Source organism: Miniopterus schreibersii (genome assembly GCF_964146895.1).
Source record: "Miniopterus schreibersii genome assembly, chromosome: 4".
Classification (NCBI taxonomy): domain Eukaryota; kingdom Metazoa; phylum Chordata; class Mammalia; order Chiroptera; family Miniopteridae; genus Miniopterus; species Miniopterus schreibersii.
The window spans coordinates 40,088,596-40,109,509 of record NC_138105.1 but is presented as its reverse complement, the minus strand read 5'-3'; the positions used below and the strand labels follow the sequence as shown (position 1 = coordinate 40,109,509).

The following is a 20,914-nucleotide window of genomic DNA, read 5'->3' as shown; positions in this document are numbered from 1 at the left end:
GGGGAGCGGTTTCCAGAAAACAGAGAGACTTGAACGGGGACGGCCAGTTTGGTGGAGGGACGTGGCTGAAGCTACCTGGCAGGGGGGCAACCTGGGCACGCATATGCCCACCTCCCTCTCTCCTCTGGGCCTCCCAAACTGCTGCCCAGGTCCCCTCTGTCAGGCCGCCACTGACAGCCAGAGGACAAGGAAGCCCCTTGAGCCGCACACAGAGCTCAGGGCCAGAGGCAAAGAGAAAAAGGGCGGAGTGTAGGGTCGGGAGGAGCAAATAGGATTTGGCACAAATTCCAGCGTATGGAAATTAGAATATTCGAAATGCAAGTTTTTTATGGGTCGTGGTAATCAGAATAGGTTAACAGCAAATATTTAATACTTATGAGGCATTTAGGCTTTGAGAGCCTTGCTTTCTCGAATTTGAAAGGCAGGAAAAACAACAACAAAACTGCAACTCCCTCATTAGTTGGGCCTATGTTAAGGCAAATGAGCAGATTTCTCCAGGCAGGATATGTTATTTTCTTTCCAAGTTTTCTTCGGTTCTAAACTACTAGGACAGTCAGATGACTAGTCTGTCATGTGGCACTCAATCCGCTGGATTTTTATAATAGTGCTTGTTAGATATAGGTCAGTACCTAGACATTAGGGTTCTATGAAGGGGAAGGTTCGGACATATGGAGAGTCTTAAAAGCATTTGCAAAGTAACACATAGGCAATTTTAGGATGATAGGTATGCAAGTGCTGACAGATCACTTCTAGGATGCAGAATCGGAGGTAAGGATATTGGATACATTCTTGAGATACCGTCTTTTAAAGGTGTAGGATTGTATAGTTCTTTCCCCTCATATTGTCATATGTTTCAAATGTGGACATTTAAAAGTGTCAGGTGAAAAAGATACCATAAAATGAGTGAAAAGGCCCAGCCGGGCGTGGCTCAGCTGTTGAGCATCAACTTAGGATCCAGAAGATCGTAGTTCGATTCCCGGTCAGGGCACATGCCCAGGTTGCGGGCTCGATCCCCAGTCGGGGGCGTGCAGGAGGCAGCCGATCAATGACTCTCTCATCATTGATGTTTCTATCTCTCTCTCTCCCTCTCCTTTCCTCTCTCTGAAGTCAATAAAGATATATTTTAAAAAAAGAGTGAAAAGACAAGTTGTAGAGTGGGGGAATACATTTGCAACACATAAATTACAAAGGACTAAGATCCATTGTACATATAAAATATATAGCCCTGACCCGGTAGCTCAATTGGTTGGAGTGTTGTCCCAATAAACCAAGGTTTCGGGTTCAATTTCCACTCAGGGCACAAGCAAGTATCAACCAATGACTGTAACAACAAATTGATGTTTCTTTCACCCTTCTCTCTCTCTCTCTCTCTCTCTGAAAGTTAATCAATAAAATAATGTATAAAGCTACCCTGACAAATCAACAAAAGTAAGACAAATAACTCTAGAAAAAAAAGCCAAACTACTTAAACCAGCCCTTCACCAAAAAGAAAACTCTAGTGATTGGTACACATTTGAGAATCAGCCTCATTAGTAGTAGGCAGAGAAACGGTAAATGAGATACAATCACAAATCAACAGTTGACAAAAATTAAAAAGCTAAATAGTTTCAAGTATCAAAAAATATGTATGATTTTTATAAGGTTGGAAGTAAATGATAAAACCATTTTGAAACACCATTTTGCATTCTAGTCCAGCTGAAGATGTGATCTCTAAAGACCCCGCAATTCCTCTCCTGGGTAATTATGCTAGAAAGTGATTTGCACATGTGCTCCAGAAATATGTGCCAGAATTTCAAAGCAGCAGCTCATTCTAGTTCATCCCAGCCAAAATGTGGAAATAATCCAAATATCCGTCAGTAGAAATAGGGATAAATAGATTGTGGTATAGTCCTACAAGAAATTACTATCTGGCAATGGAAATAAATGAATCTTAGTTCTATGCAACAACTTGGATAAATCTCAAAAAAAGTTGAGTAAACAAAGCAAGTCAAAGGAATACATGTAGTATTTCTGTATTTTATGTTAAATGAAAAGGTAGGCAAAAAGAAAGCCCACACTGCGTACAGGTGTATTCTGCTGTGGTAATACTCTAAAGAAAAGGAAATCATTATCAGAGGACAGTGGTTACCACTGGTGGGGGAGCTTGGGTTGTTTTGGGGGAAGGCTCAAAAAGGAGGTGTTCTAGGTTGCTGGCTGTGTTATTTCTTCCACAAGTGGTGGTTACACTGGTGATAATTTGTGCTTATTAAACTGGATATGTATGTAATCATGCAGTTTTCTTTCTGATAAAAATAGATTAACAACTTTTTAAAAGTCATTTGACTCTATTCTTCGTGTTCCGAAGTTTTATGATCGACTCTGCATGTCTCTCAAGGGTGTTGAAAGCCACTGTTTTTAAGTTTCTGGTTGCATTTAATGGTTGAAAATATAAACATGAATTGCATAACAGGAAATGTGATTATACAGCAAATCTCCATTAGATTTGCATCCGTATTTCTCTCCTTCTGGCATATGGAAGGCAAAGACATCCTTAGGGCATTCATGGGAAACCTGGGGTTATGAAGAAGAAAATCAATTCTGCTATTAATGGCTTAATTCTAAAGAGTAGGATAGTTGAGGGAGTATGGTGAGAAGTGAACACAAGGTAGTTTGGACTAGGAAAATATCAGGACCAGAGCTGAAACTCAGGAAGAGAAGCATCCTGGACTCCAAGCAGACATTAGAAACCAATTCACCAGAGTTTTTATTTTTCTTATTAAAAGGTTTAATCTGAGTTACTATTAATAAGGAAAGTGGGAGACGTGAAGACGCTCCCATGGAAATGGACAAATGCCTTTCTTTTTATAACTTTTCCAGCGGCTTTGGGAATTCTTGGATCCTTACAGAGACTTACTTTTTTCTGCCCTTTTCCCAGGAAGTAGAAGATAAAGCATTAGCAAGCCTGCTTGAGTTATAGGCATCATCACTGGGAGATGTTAGGAGGCCAGAATTCTAGAGGGATTTCAGGGGACTGTTTGTCACAGGTGTGGCTGCACCATAAATAATTTATCCATTCAGTATTTAGAGGCAGTTCATGCACTGCCTAAATATGTATTAAGTGCACAGTGCAGTGGGTATTAAAAACAAAACAAAGCAAACAAAAACTATATGAATTCAGTGCCTGTAATAATGACAAGATCATGCAATTAAGTGATGCTGTTGAATTATATGGTATTTATGTACAGTCTTCCTTTCTTCTTATATGTGAGAGCTCTATTTGATGGAACATCATAAAATATATCTTTATATATTTTAACTAAGTGTACTAAATGCATTATTATTTTCTAGTTCTCCTGATTTCTGCAAAACAGAATTTGGAAAAATAAAGGATATAAAGGAAAGATTTGGTCATAAAAGCAAACAATTCTTCATTTTGAAAGAATATATCCTTTGTTTCAAGGTTTCTCAAACCCTAATGTACCTAGGGATCATCTGAGGGTCTCGGGCCACCCAAGATTCTAATTCAGCAATCTGGGGCAGGGCCTGAGATTCTGCATTGCTAACAAGTTCCCAAGAGATCCCAAAGCTGTGGATACAACCTGACTTTGAGGAAAAAGAGCACAGAGATCAAAGGTCCCAGCCAATTCAATCAGAAAATCCCACGTGCCCTCCTCACACCTGTGATCAGGAGGCACCTGAAATGGTTTCTTCTATGTCATCTCTCATGTTTTGAGGTTTTCTTAGAGGTACATGTCCGTGGTTTTATAAGTTTTTAAAGGAAAAAATAGAACACCAAATCTAGGCCTAATTCTGTTCTGAGCTAATTGTGAGACCAAGGAGACATTGCTTGAAGGACCCCTACTTCCAGGTATAAGATAAAGTTCTGGGGATCTAATGTACAGCATGGGAGCTGTCGTTAACAGTACTGTATTGTGTACCTGAATAGTGCCAAGAGAATAGATCTTAAGTGCTCCCACCACACTCGTAAAAGGTAGTTAATGTGTGGGAGAGGAAGTGTTAATTAGCTTGATTATGGTAATCATTCTACAATTGGTACATATATCAAATCATCACTTTGTACACCTAAAACACATACAATTTTTATTTGTCAATTGTATCTCAATAAAGCTGGAAAGAGTAGAATTTTTATTTTGCAAATTTTTAAGGCATTAGGTTAAATTGTTTCTAATGTCTCCTCTAGCACAGCACCCTTAACTCGTAAATTATGGAGCACTTGATGTGGGTTTTCATGACAGATGTGACTTGTCATTTTTCTGTCTGCTTTTTTTACTTTCTTATTAAAAGACATGTGTTTTTCCTTTTCTCACTCTTTAATAAGTGTACATATCCATTTCCTAAAGTCACTGAGAAATTTCTTTAAGAATAGTATTTATTTGTTTTCTATTAAATATTTATTAAATATTTATTTAAGAATAGCATTTAATACTCTTCTGTTCCATTCCTCTTTTTATGACTATTGATGTGTCTATGAGGGCTAGTAATCTATCAGTTCAAAACCTATACCAAATGTCTAGCTATGCTTACTTTCCTTAACTTTTATTTGAAGGAAAGGGAAGAGAAAACAAGAATAAAGTCTCATTATAGTGTCACAGATTTATTTTGTTTAAATATAAAATTGTCTGAAGTCCCTGAAATGTGGTAATATAAGCATAAACTATCATCTCATGTAGCTTAGTTTGGAATAAACTGTGAAATAAAACTTGTACAAGACAGCTGTTCTAAAGATGAGCTTTTCCTTATCAGGCAAAATTATTGGCCTGGTTAATTCACTTTAAAGAAATTTCTTTGAACAAATGTTTAAAATTCCTCAGTAGAGTTCCTAAGAGTTTAGACTCTAATCTAGAAGTCCTGGTTATGAGTAAGTTTATTTATGGACCTGGGGATATGCTGACAATGTCAGGTTTTTTCCAGCTTTGTGGCACATTCAGTGAAAATACTTTTCTAAATATTGATGCACCACATGGTCTATGGCCTGTCAAGACCATAATCGCAGGCTCTGAAGATAGAGAAGATTTTGAAGCATCCAGTACTCACTGCCAGGGCACTTAAACCTGACCCTGAAGCCCAGAGATGTCATGAGACCAACTCTGCTAAGCCAGATTCTTAGTGTGCTTCTGCATCTTTCCCATGGCCAAAGTTTCCACTGATTTGAAAAGAATTCGTCAGCAGCTACTGGGAATCTGATGGAATAGATAGTATTGGTCTCCTCTTGGACACACATTTGAATTCTGCTGAGACTAAAATTAATTGAAATCATTGGTGTTTGAGAGATGGCCTTATCCCCTGAGATGTGAGACTAAAGATGGTTTTATTTTCAAATTACTGTTGGGAATAGAATTGTGTTATCCTAAGTTCTTTCTGAAATAGATGCCTGAGCTAGCTTCAGCCAGGCAGGCTCACAATACACTGGGATCTCAGGAGGTCTGGGTCCCAAGGCCCTCTGCTGTGATGACCTCCCCACTGAGCCTGTGGTGGTGTGCTAGAGTCTATTTCCACTAGCCCTGGACAGATGGTCTTGCACGTCTCCCAACTCTACCATCAGTTGTCTCAAGTCAACAGCATGAAATGGGCCAGGGTGGGAGTATTTACACCACAGAAATTGGCCCACTATGTAAACCATCCCCCCCTCAGTTGTTAAACATTTACCTGCACACGACAGTCCTTAAAGGCAGAATCTCGTTCAGTATGATTAGATTAAAGGCCTTGCATTTCCTGCCGGTGGTCTCATCTGGTCTGTGCAATAATGAGCACCCTTATCTGAGAATGTTTGAAAGTTTCTTCCTGAAAGCATCAAAGGAAGAAGTTCAAAAGGTAGAAGCACAACTTTTAATAAGAAGAGTATATGAAAATGCCCCTGGTTTCTCTTATCTCTGCAAGGGGATTTTGCTTAGAACATGTGGTTTTAAATAGTTTCCTCTCAGATCTCTGAACCCAGTAGCTCCAGTTTTGCCTGCCTCTTTAGGCACTGAGACAGCAAGAATACCAAGTAGAAACTCTAAGTATAAAACACGCATTGGAAGTGACAGACATACTCCAACTGTTAAGAATTTTGTGTTAAGATTCTAGGTTTCAGATGTTTCCTTGAGACAGTAAAGCTTTTAGACATCCAAGAAGATATATTCTAAAAGCTGTGAGTGGTTTGAAGGACTAGGAATATTTTGACATTAGTTGAATGGATATAGTTTAATGGAATTGAATTGCTTTACCGAATACTTCTGTGCAATTTGTGAGAGAACGTGTGTGTGTGTGTGTGTGTGTGTGTGTGTGTGTGTGTGTACTTGGTTCTGACTGCCAGTTTACTTTGTAAAACAGACAGAAAAACTTTGATTAGAAAATAAAAGAGCCATCTCCCAGGCAGCTAGTAATCCAGTGCAGATGCAGAACGTTCCACTACCTTAACTTAAAAAGCCCAGAGTTGGATTTCCAAGGTGTATTTTAATTTTGGCCCAATGATGCACAAAATTGTGTCCAGTGGAAAGATGCTGTTCAGAAGCCCTATTAATAAGTCTCTTGTGCTAGAAAGAAAGAGTTTGGTTGAAAAATTAAAGGTGCTGCTTTTTCCTTTTATATACTTTCAGACATGCATCACTATTTGCTATTCATGAGTCTTCAAATCATCGCTTGCTCATATGGCTCAGATGCAAAGATGTAAGAATGAAGGTATTTTCTAAATACTACTGTCATAAGTACCTGCCAGGAGTGCTGAATCCACCCATAAACAATGTTGTTCATTGGGCTTTCTTTAGTAATTATAAGTCTGTTATCATCACCCTGTTTGATGACTTTTTCTAGGGAATTGAGTTCCCTCATGCTCTAAGATTCCATGCTTCTTCTTAATATTTTTGAATTTCAACAGCTGTGCTATTCTTTAATATCCATCAGGTAAACAGGACATAAATAGTGCAGCATTACTTATTTATCACTACATTTATTTAAATGATTATTCATCCACAAATATACTTGTGACCAGTTGAACATTATTTTCCTCATACATGAATGCAGTTGTACATACAGGAAATTTATGTAGTAACTTTATTTCTCTATCACTATCAAAGTGTTTTCTATAAATAGTCAGAAACATTAAATGACTCCAGGCTACCCAATGATTATCTCTATAAAACCTAAACCACTTAGCTTGGCCTTGACTATAGAAAAAGTAGAGTAATGGTAATAAAACTAATTTGCAAATGACTCGAATTGTTCATCCTTTCCACTGTTGACCTTCTGTAGTCTGTTCTCCGTATAGAATCGGAGTAATATTTTTAAAGCATGGAAAAGATCACATCATTTCTTGGCTCAAGACCCTGCTAGAGTTTCCATTGTAACTAGAATATAGGCCCTATATTACTAGAGCCCTGCCTCTCTTTGACTTTACCTCCCACTTCTTTCTCTTTAATTCAACCACTCTTTTCAGTCATTTCAGCCTCAGGGCCTTTGTACTTGATATTGTCTTGGCCTAGAATACTATTCCCTCTTATTTTCTCCTGAGCTGGCTCCTTTTCTTTATGAAGGCCTTAATCAAAGTCACCTGCTCAGAGAAACCCACTCTCACCAATATAGGTTAAATACCCCCATTAACACTTTATTCAGTTACCCTATTTTACTCTCATTTTGCTCTTTACCGTCTCTTCCTGATGCTAAAATTTAAGTCCATGAAGTGATGGTTCCTTGTTCATGACCATAACTTTAGCACTTACAACAACAGATCAGCAGGTAGAATTCCATAGAGAAAGAAATTCGTGGGATAGCAGAATAGAGCTATTGCAGTTGTCCCATCTTTGCCTGGTGACGGAAACTTCATTGGACAGCTATATTGAAAGCCCTTTTCCTCTATGCTACTTACACCATTTTTTTTCAAGTTCATAAAAAATATCCTTTGTGGGTTGATTGTATAAGTCAATTGATCTTTACTCAGGGCTTGATGATCGATCTTTTGACTGGGGTTACAAAACCCTAGGTTGTAAATGATTTCTTAAAAGGCTGAGTAATATAACAATAATTTTGTTGTTTTAAAGCTACATAGAAATTATTTAACCTTATAGTGTTGGGATTAATGACTTTCAGGGAGCAACAGATTAATAGACATGTGTGCATGTTGATATTACTGTTCTCTGTCTAATAGCTTGTTCATTAGCTCATGACCGTGGTCTTAATTGAGGGCTGTTACTACGTAAGGATGGTGTTTTTGAGTCTGGCAATGTGATAAATTGTGTCTGTTTCTGTTCCTTGAGGTTAATAGATTTTTGGTTTTTTAAACTCTCATTAAGTTGCCTGAGGGAAGACAAAGTCACCATCAGTCTGGGCTCAGGAGAGGCACTGTGGTGGATGGGTGCAAACTTTGGAAGCAGACCATTTAAGGTCTGATCTGCAGCTTGAAATGACTCCTGGGCAAATGACTCTAGTTTACTGAAACTGAGTTTTTTCGTCTGTAAAATGGGAAAACATTAATAACACAGCTCAGTAACAAGTGAAAAAATTAACCCATAGGTCAAGGAAGAATAGTTATTTCCCTTGATGTCATTATCCTTACTTATTAATTATAAGCTTTGTATTATTTCCTTTTAGGCTAGTACATACTTAATCTAGGTCTGGTGTTGGGATCATGGGATCAGTCCTGGTGACTCTTTTTCCACTTTTCTGAATAGTAACACAATTGTGTTTGTATATTGGGGTAGTGGAGAAGGCGAGGAAGGGAGATGGAGGCAGTAATGGAGGTTTGACCTGACAAAAAACTTCTAATATACATGCACCATATTTGAACTGAACCCTGTATGTATGTCACAGGTTAAAAATTTTCTCACTTGGGGCTTTGGAAGTCAACAGGAATGGAGGACTCAACTTACACTGAACACTTATTTAACAAATTATCAGTTAATATCTTCAATGCCTATAAAACACATTTTAAGATTGTGTTTTTACAGTCCAAAGAGCTCCTTTGTTCTTTACTTTCATTTAAAAAAATACCTAAACATCCCTTAACACTTAAAGTCTGTGGTCTTAAATTGTACAGCTTTTTAGAGGTGGGTCCTTTTGGCTTTAGGTAAGTGCCAGGATGGGCCTTGCCTTGTAGTCCAGAACAAGAAACTCGATGGGGTCTGAACAAGGCTACCTTTCTCAGCCCCATGTCCCTTTCAGGAAGGTGCAGAACTGGTGCATTGGAAAGACACAAGGGTAAACTCTCAGAACAGGGACAGGGAGACCTCTTTGACTTCCATGAAAACCAGACCTCAGTGTCAGTATCTTTTGTTTTTAGCAGAGCCTATATCTTTCAGAGATGCTCTGACAATGGAAGGGAATGTCTAAGCGTATTTTTGCAGTTTCAGTCATTTTTCACCTGCCCGTAATAGATCTCTGTAATAGTTGGAAAGGGAAATGGAATAAAATGTAGGTAATGGCAGGGATACTCAGAGTTATGTGACTCTGGAGCCACATTTGCAGTCACCATTAACCTAAAGAACCACATGACTCCTGTATGATTGGTGGAATTGAGTATAACGGTGCATTCATATAGCAAAATTAGAAGTCTTAATGAACCACTAATTAAGCATAAAGGGACCCATGTGATTAGAGGGCTGTGGTGTGAACATCACTGCCTTAGAGAAATGGGAAAACCTCTAAGATTAAATGCATCTAAACTAAAAGAGTACTTATATTTGTCTTCCTGTTATCTCTTTGTGGCTGGAAGTCCATGGAATGCTCTGTGTACATAATTTTGTATAATTTGTTTTGACATGTAAAAGATAATCACACTTACCTAGTAAAGACCAAGACAGCATGTCATACTAAATAATTATTGGATTATTTCTGGATAGTGCTCAGGCTTCAGGGGAAACTCTGTTTTTACTAAGAGAACTATCTGCAGTTATGCATTTGTAACTGGTTTATGGAAGTCTTACCTCAATAGACAGACCAACATATAATGGATTTTTCCCTCTTTCCAATCATATTTCACTATGCTCTGTTAAATATTACTTTTCATCTCTTAAGCACATTTGAAGATTTCTTATCTTTCAGATTACTTTCATATATTACAAAGTTTACCTTGGGCCGGATGGGGTAGATGAAGCAAGCAATGAACCCTCTGACAACAAGCTAGAAACAAGCCAGGCATATTAACAGAAATCACATTTGAAAACATCATCAGTCTTTGAAAATAATAACAATGAGATGAACTAAAATTCCAGAGAAAGGAACTTTTGGGACTTGATCTTTTAGGAGCCTGTGGATTTTCCTCTGTGGCATTTGTTGATTCTAAGAGTGGGCTGAAGAAGAAGCCTTTGCCTGTACACAGGGCTGTTGCTGCTTGCAGAAAGGGAACCAGCAAAGCCGTCAAACAGTTAGTTGAATGAAATGAGAAATCATGACTTCAGGGCCCTCAGGTCAATGTCCATTTGTTCTCAGAAGAGGCTTGCTGAAATCGGAGCTTTGCAGGATGCTAAAGAACTAGGCCAAAAGCTTATAAAAAGCCGAAGAAAACCTCCCATTGTTTCACAGTGCTTAGGAAACCAGGGACCACAGAAAACAAACAAGAGACAAAGTCTTAAGGACATGCTGAATTGACATTGAGGGACCAAGAAGCCATTTTTCACCTGGCAGCACTTATAGATTCTCCCTTGAGCAGAAGTCAGAGTATCAAGGCTCTATAAACACAAGGTGGCAGCTAAACACAGAGAACCCAGCAGAGATTTGGGTTTTCATGTGTAGCTGAAGTGACAAATTTAGAGACTAAAGGGGGCTCCAACTCACAGCTTATAAAGACAAGTCATCTGCCTATAAAGACATTTGCCAGATTTTGAAGTCATGTGGGGCACAGTGCGAAAGGGGTGCTCTGAGACTCCTGAGAATATCCGGCACTCTTTCAGGGTTGAAGAGCAAAGACCTGCTGAGCTCTCCGTTGAAAGTCCTAGAGGGCCATACCCTACAACACAATGGACTGTTACCAGGGCTACTGTCACAAAATGTGAAGGACTGGGTGGTCTAAGCAATAGAAATTTATTTTCTCACAGTTCTGGAGTCTGGAAGTCCAAGATCAAGGTATTGGCAGGGATGAGTTCTTTTGAGGCCTCTCTCCTTTGCTTGCAGATGGCCACCCTCTTGCTGATTCTTCACGTGGTCATTCCTTTGTGTCCACACCACTGGTGTCTTTTCCTCTTACCAGGACACCAGTCTTATTGCATTAGGGTCCCCCTCTAATGGCCTCATTTTAACTTAATCACCCTATCTCCAAACGCTGAGGTACCAGCGTTTAGGGTTTCAACATATATATTTGGGATTTGGGTGGATGGGGAGGTGGAGGGGTTGGGGACATAGAGAATCAAACCTCAGTAGAGTCTTACCAAAATTCCAACCTAGCTATGATCCAAATCAGTCGCTGACTTGATGACCAGAGCTACCCCTTTCACTTGCATAACAAAAGAAAGGACATCTGTGACCAAAAATATTATCTGGAGCTTTTACAGATGACTGACATTGAAAAAAAATTGCTAAACTCCTTAATAACCAGAAGAATAAACCCCATTCCTTATCCCAATCACATTTATGTGCAAATGACTATTTACCATTCTCATCTGTGACCTATATCACTCATATGCTCTCTTCTAGGTCAGACCTTCTCAAACTTTAACACACATATGAATTACTTGGAAACCTCATTAAAATGAAGACTGCTTCAGTAGATTTGGTGTATGCCTAAGATTCTGTATTTCCATAAGCTTCTGACCAACTGCAGACCTGTAGGTGATGAAACACGTAGGAGTTTGAGAAACATTGTCCTATAATGTCTAAGACCTCTTCCAGCTCTGAAATTCTGTTAACCTTTTTAAAAAATATTTTTGGCTATCTCTCAATACAAGGAAATAAAATATTGACTGAGCAACTTCCTCCTGTGAAGTTGCTGTGACTGTGAAAGGGGGCTAAATATTTCAGGTTTTTATGTGTTTGAATATTAAGGCAGTTCTGTGTTTCATTCCAAGTAAATGTGATATTATTATATAATCTAGTTTGAAATACCTAGAGAATTAGAGTAACATTTTAATTAGTAAAAATGGATGTGCTTCAATGACATATTCATTATCGGAGACCTTACCAGATGTGACAATAGTCTAACAAGAACATCTGGGCTCTCTCTGTGTCTCGAGAGTGTTTCTCTACTATTGCCAGTATCTTCTACTCTGCCTTCCAGCCAAGTGTCCAGGGGAGGGTTGCTCCTTCCTTGCAGATTAATGAAAAGATGCATTTGCATGAGACCTGGGCAAGACACTGCTGCCCAGAATCAAGTCAGCTTGGCCTTCCCTCTCTTGATCTAGGTACCCAATGATGTCCTAGCATTTGAGGCATCAGCACAGCCTCATTCTTTGTTACCTGTGAAAAACACCACACTCCTCACCCTCTGCCCACCCTCAGGGGAGCAGTGCCCATGCTGTTTGTAGCAAGTTTGACTTGTTTAGGGAGTTCTTCTCCATGGATTTGAACATGGGAGTCCTAGATTCAGCCACTGCCATGGTAGCCCTTGCAGCCTCCTGCTTGGGAACAGTTAATGTTTATGACCTGGTCTGTAGGGATTTGATGAAAGAGTGGGTATCAACTCACTATAGGCTACCTGGTTACCTTTTGATTTTTCTTTTTTCAAGGTAAATTTTGTATGTAGAATTTTGAACTTATGAAGTTGATAGAGAAGGAAATGAATGTGTTTTACATGAACCTGAAGAAATATTCAAGATGGAATATTTCTACGTGATCATTCCTATTAATTGATCTGTCTTGCTTTATTTGATATCATAAAAGTCTAGACTAAAAGAATTTAGAAAACTCTTAAATGTGTAGTCAAACAGACATTCTTATGTCCTGGGAAAGGACAGCGAGGGATAGAGTGAAGAAAAGCAGGGATGAGAACTGGTAATGAGACCAAAAAAGGGAAAATGAATTCCTGAGGAAGGCCAGTAAATCTCAGGAGGTTTGCTGTTACCCATGAACTGAAATATTCCAAATGCTACAGTGACAACCATGCTTCACCTCTTTCTCATCAAGAGATCTTTTCGAAATCTGTCTAGAGCTTTAACTTTTGTTTTCAGGGAAATATTTTCCCTTCCCCCCATCTCCCTGCCTCTGGCTTCTTCCCTTCTTACGTTTGTCTTCTTAACCCTCTCCCTTTCTCCTTCTTTCTTTTTCTCCCTTCCTTCCTCATATCCTCCCTCCCTTCTCCCTTCCTCTGTGTCAGGTGTTGTTCTAAGTCCTGAAAAGACGTAATGCAACAACCGATGAGGTCTATGACTAGCTCCATGTTGAAGATAACTGACATCAAGGCAAAGGGCAACTGGCATAAAGAGGTTAAATAATTCTCCCAGCGGGACTCGGAGCAGACAGTTGGGATGACTGCAGGGGCTCTGATCGTGTCACTCTTCTACCCAGTTGCCTTCCATGCTTTCTTGTTACCTATACATTGCATAAAGCTCCTTGAGAGACGGCCCTGTACAACAAAAGACCCCAACCTGTCTCCTCATATATATTTATCTCTTGCCCCTTCCTTCCATGAAGGTCCCCATATTATAGCATCATCAGAATACACACTCTTTCTCAAACACAAATGGGCTTTTATAACTCCATGATGCATGTTTTTTATTTAACACCCTGCTTGCTTTGTCATACCCTTCATTGCCTAAAACTCCTACTCATCCTTCAGAACCCACACCACCTTTTCTGTGAAACCTCTCCTGACACTCAAAGCCTGAATTAGATCCTACTCACTCTGGATGCCCACAGGGAAATGCTCATATTTCCAGTATAGCATTTATTAGATTGTACTGGATTATTCATACATATGTCTCACTCACTAGACTCTGAAGTCCCAAGTGGAAGCAATGGGAGGGACCTTACTCACTGACAAACCCGGTGCTGGCCACCTAGTATGAGTTCACTGTAATGAGGGATATATATTACACAGAAATGCATCATTGATGTGTAACCTATATGTCATGATATCAGTAGTATTGACCTTAAATATAAATGTTTTACAACTATATATATATTACTAATATAAACAAATGTTTCATATGAAAATATGACTATAAAATATAAAGTTTTGTTCTTCAGTTTCTAAAAATCAAGAGCTCTAAATTAGTGATTTAAACACATCTCAACTTAGGAGAATGTGACATGTACTTTTCAAACGTACTTCTATTCAGTAAAGTAACACACATTTTCAGACACACACATCATACAAGGCAATCTTGTCTGTGAATATCTTCAGATTTCTTTCATTGTATACAACTTTGGGTTAAGAATCTTTTTTTCTCTCTGTAGTTTACTCATATTTATAAGGAATAAATGTTCTATTGATAAAATCAATACAAATTTAGGAGTTTAATGACCATGTTACAGGAATTGTCACTATTAGCTCCAACTTTGTCCAACATTATATGACATAGTATATATATGTATACACTTTATATGGTCCTACATATGTTGACCCTCACCAGCTTCTAACGTCCTTCACTTATTTCTAAATTCAAGCATATCCCTTTTGATGATGTCATTTGGGTGTTAAAATATTTTAAATGATGTATAAATACACATACATATATATGTGTTTATGTGTTGCATGTGTGTGAATATTTATTCACTGTCTATATAGTCCATTCTCATATATATAGTGTATACATATATATAGCATACATACATTATGTATATAGTCCATATATATATATACACTATATATATATGGAGAGAAAGAGAGTGAGAAGGAGAGAAAGACACCATACACACACACACTATATGGTCCACTACAGCCCACTATTAATATATAGTTTTCTTGTCCTTTGAGGCCAGCTAATGATTTCCATCTAATGAGGCTGAATGGTGCAGCTGAACATTCTGGACTAAAGAACACTGACACAGCTACCAAACTGCAAATGCTCTTAGCCAGTGAGCGCTGCGTCATGAAATCCTGGGTCGAGTGTGTTCTGCAAATTGTGTTGTTTACTCTGTTCCATCCGTCTTGTCATTTATTTTGTGCTCTGGTGAACAATTTTGTGTCATAATGACTGACAAATTGTGCCCGAGATAGAGCTGGATCTGTCATAAAGAAACAAAGAAGGAGTGTTAAGCTGGAAGTTAAAATGGACTGTTTTCCCATGGCCTGAAGGGTTTTTCAAGGACCCAGAGACCATGTTAAAGATGAGCTGGCCATTAGGAGCTGGTTCACATGTTTGGACTTTGGGAAGGTTATTTTACACAACCCTTCAACAAGGGAAAATTGACCTGGAGGGTCAAGTGTGTCAAGATCGAAAGGCTTTGAAGAGCAATGTGATCGGCAGGGCTGCCCCTCCAAAGGGATTTTGTTCAAATGGCTCCTACTGTGTCGACCCAGGTGTCCTGGGTCCCTCTGTTCCATCAGCCCTCCCACCCCTCTACTCTCTAGTTAAACAAAGTGTGCCAATACATAGATCTGTATTTAGTTATTTTTATTTATTTTTAATTGAATTTATTGGGTTGACATTGGCTCTTGAAATTAACTTCTTAATCTCATCTTTATTCAACTGAGATATGCTAGGTTTGGGCTTTATGTTTCCTCCTGTTTTTACTAGCCTTTTCTTAAGTGAGAAAGATAGTTGTGATTTCCTTTCATTTGAAACATTTTTTTGTCTTAAATAGATGTGGATGAAAAAGAGACCACATACTAAATTTGCAATCCGGCACAGTGGCCTTTCAAACCCGGAGTCCAACAGTAACCACGCAGGAAACGTAGAAATTCCTAACTGAAAGTGGGTACAGTCGTAGCCACTTCCTGGGTCTTTAATTTCCCTGACACAGGTCAATCTTTACCTCCCACATTGCCTATTGTTTTTGAGCATCTAAGATAACATACATTTGAAATGTCAGAGTAATTTTCTTTTCTAGCCCCACTGAAGGTACAACCACGGGTAGCTGAGCAGTACACCACGTTGCTGTCTTGTTCCCCGCACACCACCTCTATGTGCTGTAAATATTAACTCTCCTATGCTCAACAGTGTAAAAGAAGTATCTCTCCATCCTGCTTTTTACCCAATCCCAGAGATTTCCCGCTTTGCTTTCTCCTGCCCCCTTAATCTACCACCAGTGGATTTCATGCGACCCTCCTTACATCTCCTCTGTTGATTCTAACGTATAAAATAAGCTGCAAAACTGCCATTCTCCAGAGCAGTTTCTAAATCTGTTGAGATTTTGCTTCCCGGAAATTGTTGTCATTTCAGCTCAGATGAACTTTTTCTTAGGCTGAACATTCTTTTGTCGACATAGAGAACCATAGACTCAGCAGCTGAACATTAGAACCCATATCTGGCTTTTCAGCTGGATTTGACATCTTCCAGTAATTCGCCAAAATGACTAACACAAAGGGAAAGAGCAGAGGCACCTGTTACATGTTCTCTAGGTCTTTGAGGAAACGTGGAGTTGTTTCTTCAGCCACGTACATGTGAATCTATAAGAAAGGTGATATTGTAGACATCAAGGGAATGGGCACTGTTCAAAAAGGAATGCCCCCGGATGTTACCATGTCAAAACTGGAAGAGTCTAGAGTGTCAACCAGCATGCGGTGGGCACTGTTGTGAACAAACAAGTTAAGGGCAAGATTCTTGCAGAGAATTAATGTACGTATTGAACCTATTAAGCACTGTAAGAGCCGAGATAGCTTCCTGAAACGTGTGAGGAACATCATCAGAAAGAGAAGGAAGCCAAAGAGAAAGGTACCTAATTTCAGTGGAAGTATTAGCCTGCTCCACCCAGAGAAGCACAGTGAGAACCAATGGAAGGGAGCCTGAGCTGTGGGAGCCTGTTCCCTGTGAATTCATGGCATGACAAGTGTTAAAAAATAAAAGATCTTTGTACTGATTTACAAAAAAGAAAACATATCTGGGGGCAGGAAAGATCACCCAAAGTCTGAAAAGGTCCTCAGTACTTCTAATGCTCAGCAAGGATTAAGGATCACGCTCAGTAGAAGACTGATATCTGTTCTCTAAGGTGTGGATATTTCACTTGGAATGCATTTTCAAACTTCTGAAAAAACCTACCCAGATGATTGATTATTTTACACTATTTCTCTCTCCCCCAATTGAGAATTCGCTTTCAGGTGAACCCAGATAATGGTATCTGACAATTTGGCCCAGAATGCTCAGGTGGGAGGGGCATCCTATGAGGACTGTGGGTTCCGGTGCTCATTCAGAGAATAAGTACTTATTGAGTATGCATGGAATAACTCCTCTACACCAATCTTATCTTTTCCCTTGAATATTGAATGAGGGTTGCTTTTTAAGAAAATTAAAGGTGATTCACTTACAGGCCAGATCTTCTGTATTTGACAAGAAGTGATGGGTGAGGATCCAGGCAGCTGTGTGTACTTAGGGAAATCAGGAAAGCTAGGAGCTATAAAAGGGCAGCTTCCTTGCACTGTAGTGGGTGTTGTACACAGGTACTTCTGCAATGATTAACCAGAGTCTGGACTGACGTCAGATGAAGCAAAAGAAAAGCCAGCAGTTGTGAAGCTTCTGCACTGGTTTCTACTCCAGAGTCTTATAGAAAATGCTTGTTTTTCTCCATAGGTTCGAACCAGTGTCCTACCTGAACATAAGGATCCCCTGCCAGAGATTGGGGTAAGTGCTTCTTTTGTTTCCAAAAAGCACAACACATTGCTTTTAAGTTAATCATTTGGATTTTTCCCTGGCCTCCTGCCTGGCAGCTGACAAATGAAATCGGGTTAAATTAACAGGGTGTGACTATAGGAGGAAGCTGTGTCACATATTTGCTGAATTGCATGGGATTCATTTCTTGTCTCCTGAAAATCATCCTCCAGTGAATCAATATTTAGTTTTCAGCTGGCTAGAGAGGAGTCTAGAAATTGCCTTGCAGGTTGCTGAGATGCAATTCTGAGCTAATGTTCCTAGGCCACCGGGAGGCTAGGGAAGTGGTAGATGTGAGCTCTACCTCTTCAGGAAGGAGGCAGAGAACCAATCAGCCACAGAACTGTGGTGCTTTCTGTTTCCTGCTGCTTAAACATGTCAAAACAGTAGTGTAGGTCAAATAGAGGCTGCCACCTATGTGCAGTCCAGTGTTGAAAATCCTGCTGAGGATTTCCTGCTGCGTGGGAATCATTGCACCTCCGGCTTTTGGAAGCTGGGAAAGCAAGATGGTCATAGGTGATTTTTGCTTAGACAAGGCTAGACTTGGCACTGGTAGCTCCTGAAAAGAAAGTTTAGCAGGCTGAGAGGGATCTGTGCATTCGGAGAAGGGGGAAAAGTCCAGAAATGTTTGGTCTAGGAGGTCCTGGGGCCTAGCCAACTGCAGGCCTATTGAAATACCCTGAAATCCTACAGGTAATTGACAACCTTCTCCAGACCACTGTGTGGAGCACTGTACTAGGAACACTCATTTCCTCCTTGGCAACAGCCAACATCTGAACCTGCCAAGGCAGCCTTTCAAAAATATGCACCAAAGTGTAAGTTGAATTGATTGAGAAGAATGCTAGTCATCTCTGAATCAGGTAGAGTGGAAGGAAAGGGTACTTGGTGCTCTCTCATGCTTAACACAAGCTTCTAGTTTCTTCTTAGGGACTGGTTGAATGCCTCTGACGCAAGGGAATCTCTGTGCTTTGTTTTCTGCCTTCACCTCTTGGGCTGCTCTCATTTTTACTACCAGTCTCTGTGCCCAGACTACAAGGGCTTCATTTAGTCTCTCCAAAGGGACTAGCAACTTCTTCCCAGCCTCAGCCTTCATTGCTCAGGCCACATGCCTTCCTCCCTTCCCAGAGCTGAGGTCAGACACCTTTTGTCTATGACCACCCCAGGTGCCCTCCTTCAAGCTAGGTCCTCTACTGCATGCTATCATCACACCCTTTACATGTCCTTCATCAAATGTAAGACCTTGTGGAATTTGTAACTGTTAATGAGTTAGTAATTATTTTATAAGGAATTCCATTTATTTTCTGAGGTTCAAGACGAGATGGTTTAACTCTTTTCTCCTCTAACTGCCCACTCCCCAACCATGCTGTGTTAAACCTCCCTCGCCTGAAGCTTTAATGCTATCTTGACCTAATTATGTGAGTTTTTCCGTTATTTTTTTTCTCAACCCGGTTCTTGTAATGCATCTTACTCATTTTAAAACTTGAATCCCTTCTCTGATTTTAAATTATTATCTTCCATTCTCTCCTGCCACCATTTTCCATTACAGGCTGGATATCTCTGTGCCTCTCGCAACTTGTGGCAGAGGGAGAGAATAGTCTGATTCTCACACATGCTCTGCCCTTTCCTGCTCTCGCTGCTCAGTGCTGTAGTGAGGGGAGAGGAAAGGGGACAGGCTCCTTTGTGCTTGTCCGTGGTGAGGGTGACAGTCCCTTTCTGCTGGTTTTGATGTTCTTCAGGCTAACGCTGCCTGTCTAAGCCCTCTGTGTGGCAGATAATTGAAATGCTGGCTCTCCTGTGAGCACAGATATAGGTATGTTGTCTTTTTTCAGCGTGAATAGTTCATGTATCCACTTTCCTTTCCTGTGGGGTTGACAGTGAAAATAAAGTACCTGGGCTCTGAAAAAGGACCTGTCCTTTAGGTTTTGTGAGGGAAGATGTTGTGTACCAGCCTCATGATATCATCTTCTGCTCTTCAAAGACCTCTGCAAACTTACAGCACGGTTCCTGAACGTAGTTTTATAAGAATAGGTCAAAGCATTATCGCTCTTTCTATTTAACTTCTAAACCAGCACTATTCAGCAGAAGTACAATGTGTACTACAAATGTAGTTTTAAACTTCTGAGTAGCCCAGGCTTTTAAAAAAGTGAAAAGAAACAGGTGAGATTCATTTTAATATTTCATTTAACCTAATACTATAGGCAAAATATAACATTTCAAAATCTAATCCGTATGATTCATTATAAATAAGTTGTTAGTCACACTCCTTTTTTTCATGCTACATTTTATAAATTTAATGTGTATTTTACACATACAGCACATCTCAATTTAGAGCTAAAGCTCAAGCCGGGGCTCAAGCTAAGGCTGTGCATTGGATAGTGCAGCTCTACACAGTACTTGAAAAATCTTGGGAGGTCCATGAAAATATTAGCATAAGGGTACCCTGTACTTTGGGTAAAGGTTTAGTGAGATGACCATATCTGATGGGGATTTGCCCAGCTCATGGCCATGTGCATGGGGCTATACATCCTCTGGCTCCTTATGCAGTAGTGCTCAAGCAGGGGACCGTCGAGGACCTGCTCCGGGGAGGTATACAACCCCGCTGAGCATTCAGGATATCTGTGACTCGCTCAGAGTCCCTGCAAGGGCTGGTGAGATAAACTGTTTATTTGGATAGCCCCCATGGAGAGTAGCCAGCGACTGAGACAGGTGACTTCCTTTTTCCACCCTGCTTGATATCACACTCTCCAGCCAGGTGAGTGATTGAAATCGTGCATGAAGCCATTTAATGATCATCTGCTTGGGATGCCTGGACCGAATGATCATTGTGAGTGTTGCGCTGTCATGAGCAGGCTAGAAAGGTCGGAGCTGTGGGTGGCGCAGGCAGAACGCCTGACAGAAAGAAAGGAGATTGCCACCTGTCTTGGAAATGAGGCACAGTGTGATGGGGATGAAAGAATGCTGGACCAAAAAGCAAGAAACCTGGACTGGAACTTGGCCTCTGCATATTAACTAGGTCTATGATCAGGTCGAAGCAGTTAACTCCTTTAGGCCCCAGTTTCTTCATCTGCAGACTGGCAATGTCTTAACAAGCCTTGACATTCCTTGATTCCAGGTGGGCATTTCTTGGGCCCTGATGAACATTCCACATAATCTGATAAAAATTTGAGCTATAAGGAAGCACTTTTTATATAGAAATTATTTTTTAATTTATATTTTTCTGAATCTATTTTTATTTTTAAACACACACACACACATATATATATACA

General features: G+C 39.9%; 1 protein-coding gene across 4 annotated transcripts in view; it reads left to right on the top strand.

The window, feature by feature from the left end:
* INPP4B (inositol polyphosphate-4-phosphatase type II B) overlaps positions 1-20,914 on the top strand; it is a 528,611-nt gene that overhangs the window by 328,341 nt on the left and 179,356 nt on the right. For all 4 annotated transcript variants that reach the window (XM_081135695.1, XM_081135696.1, XM_081135693.1 and 1 more), the window contains one exon: positions 17,571-17,621. In XM_081135695.1, coding sequence (XP_080991821.1) covers positions 17,571-17,621 — 51 coding nt within the window. The remainder of the gene's footprint in view (positions 1-17,570; positions 17,622-20,914) is intronic.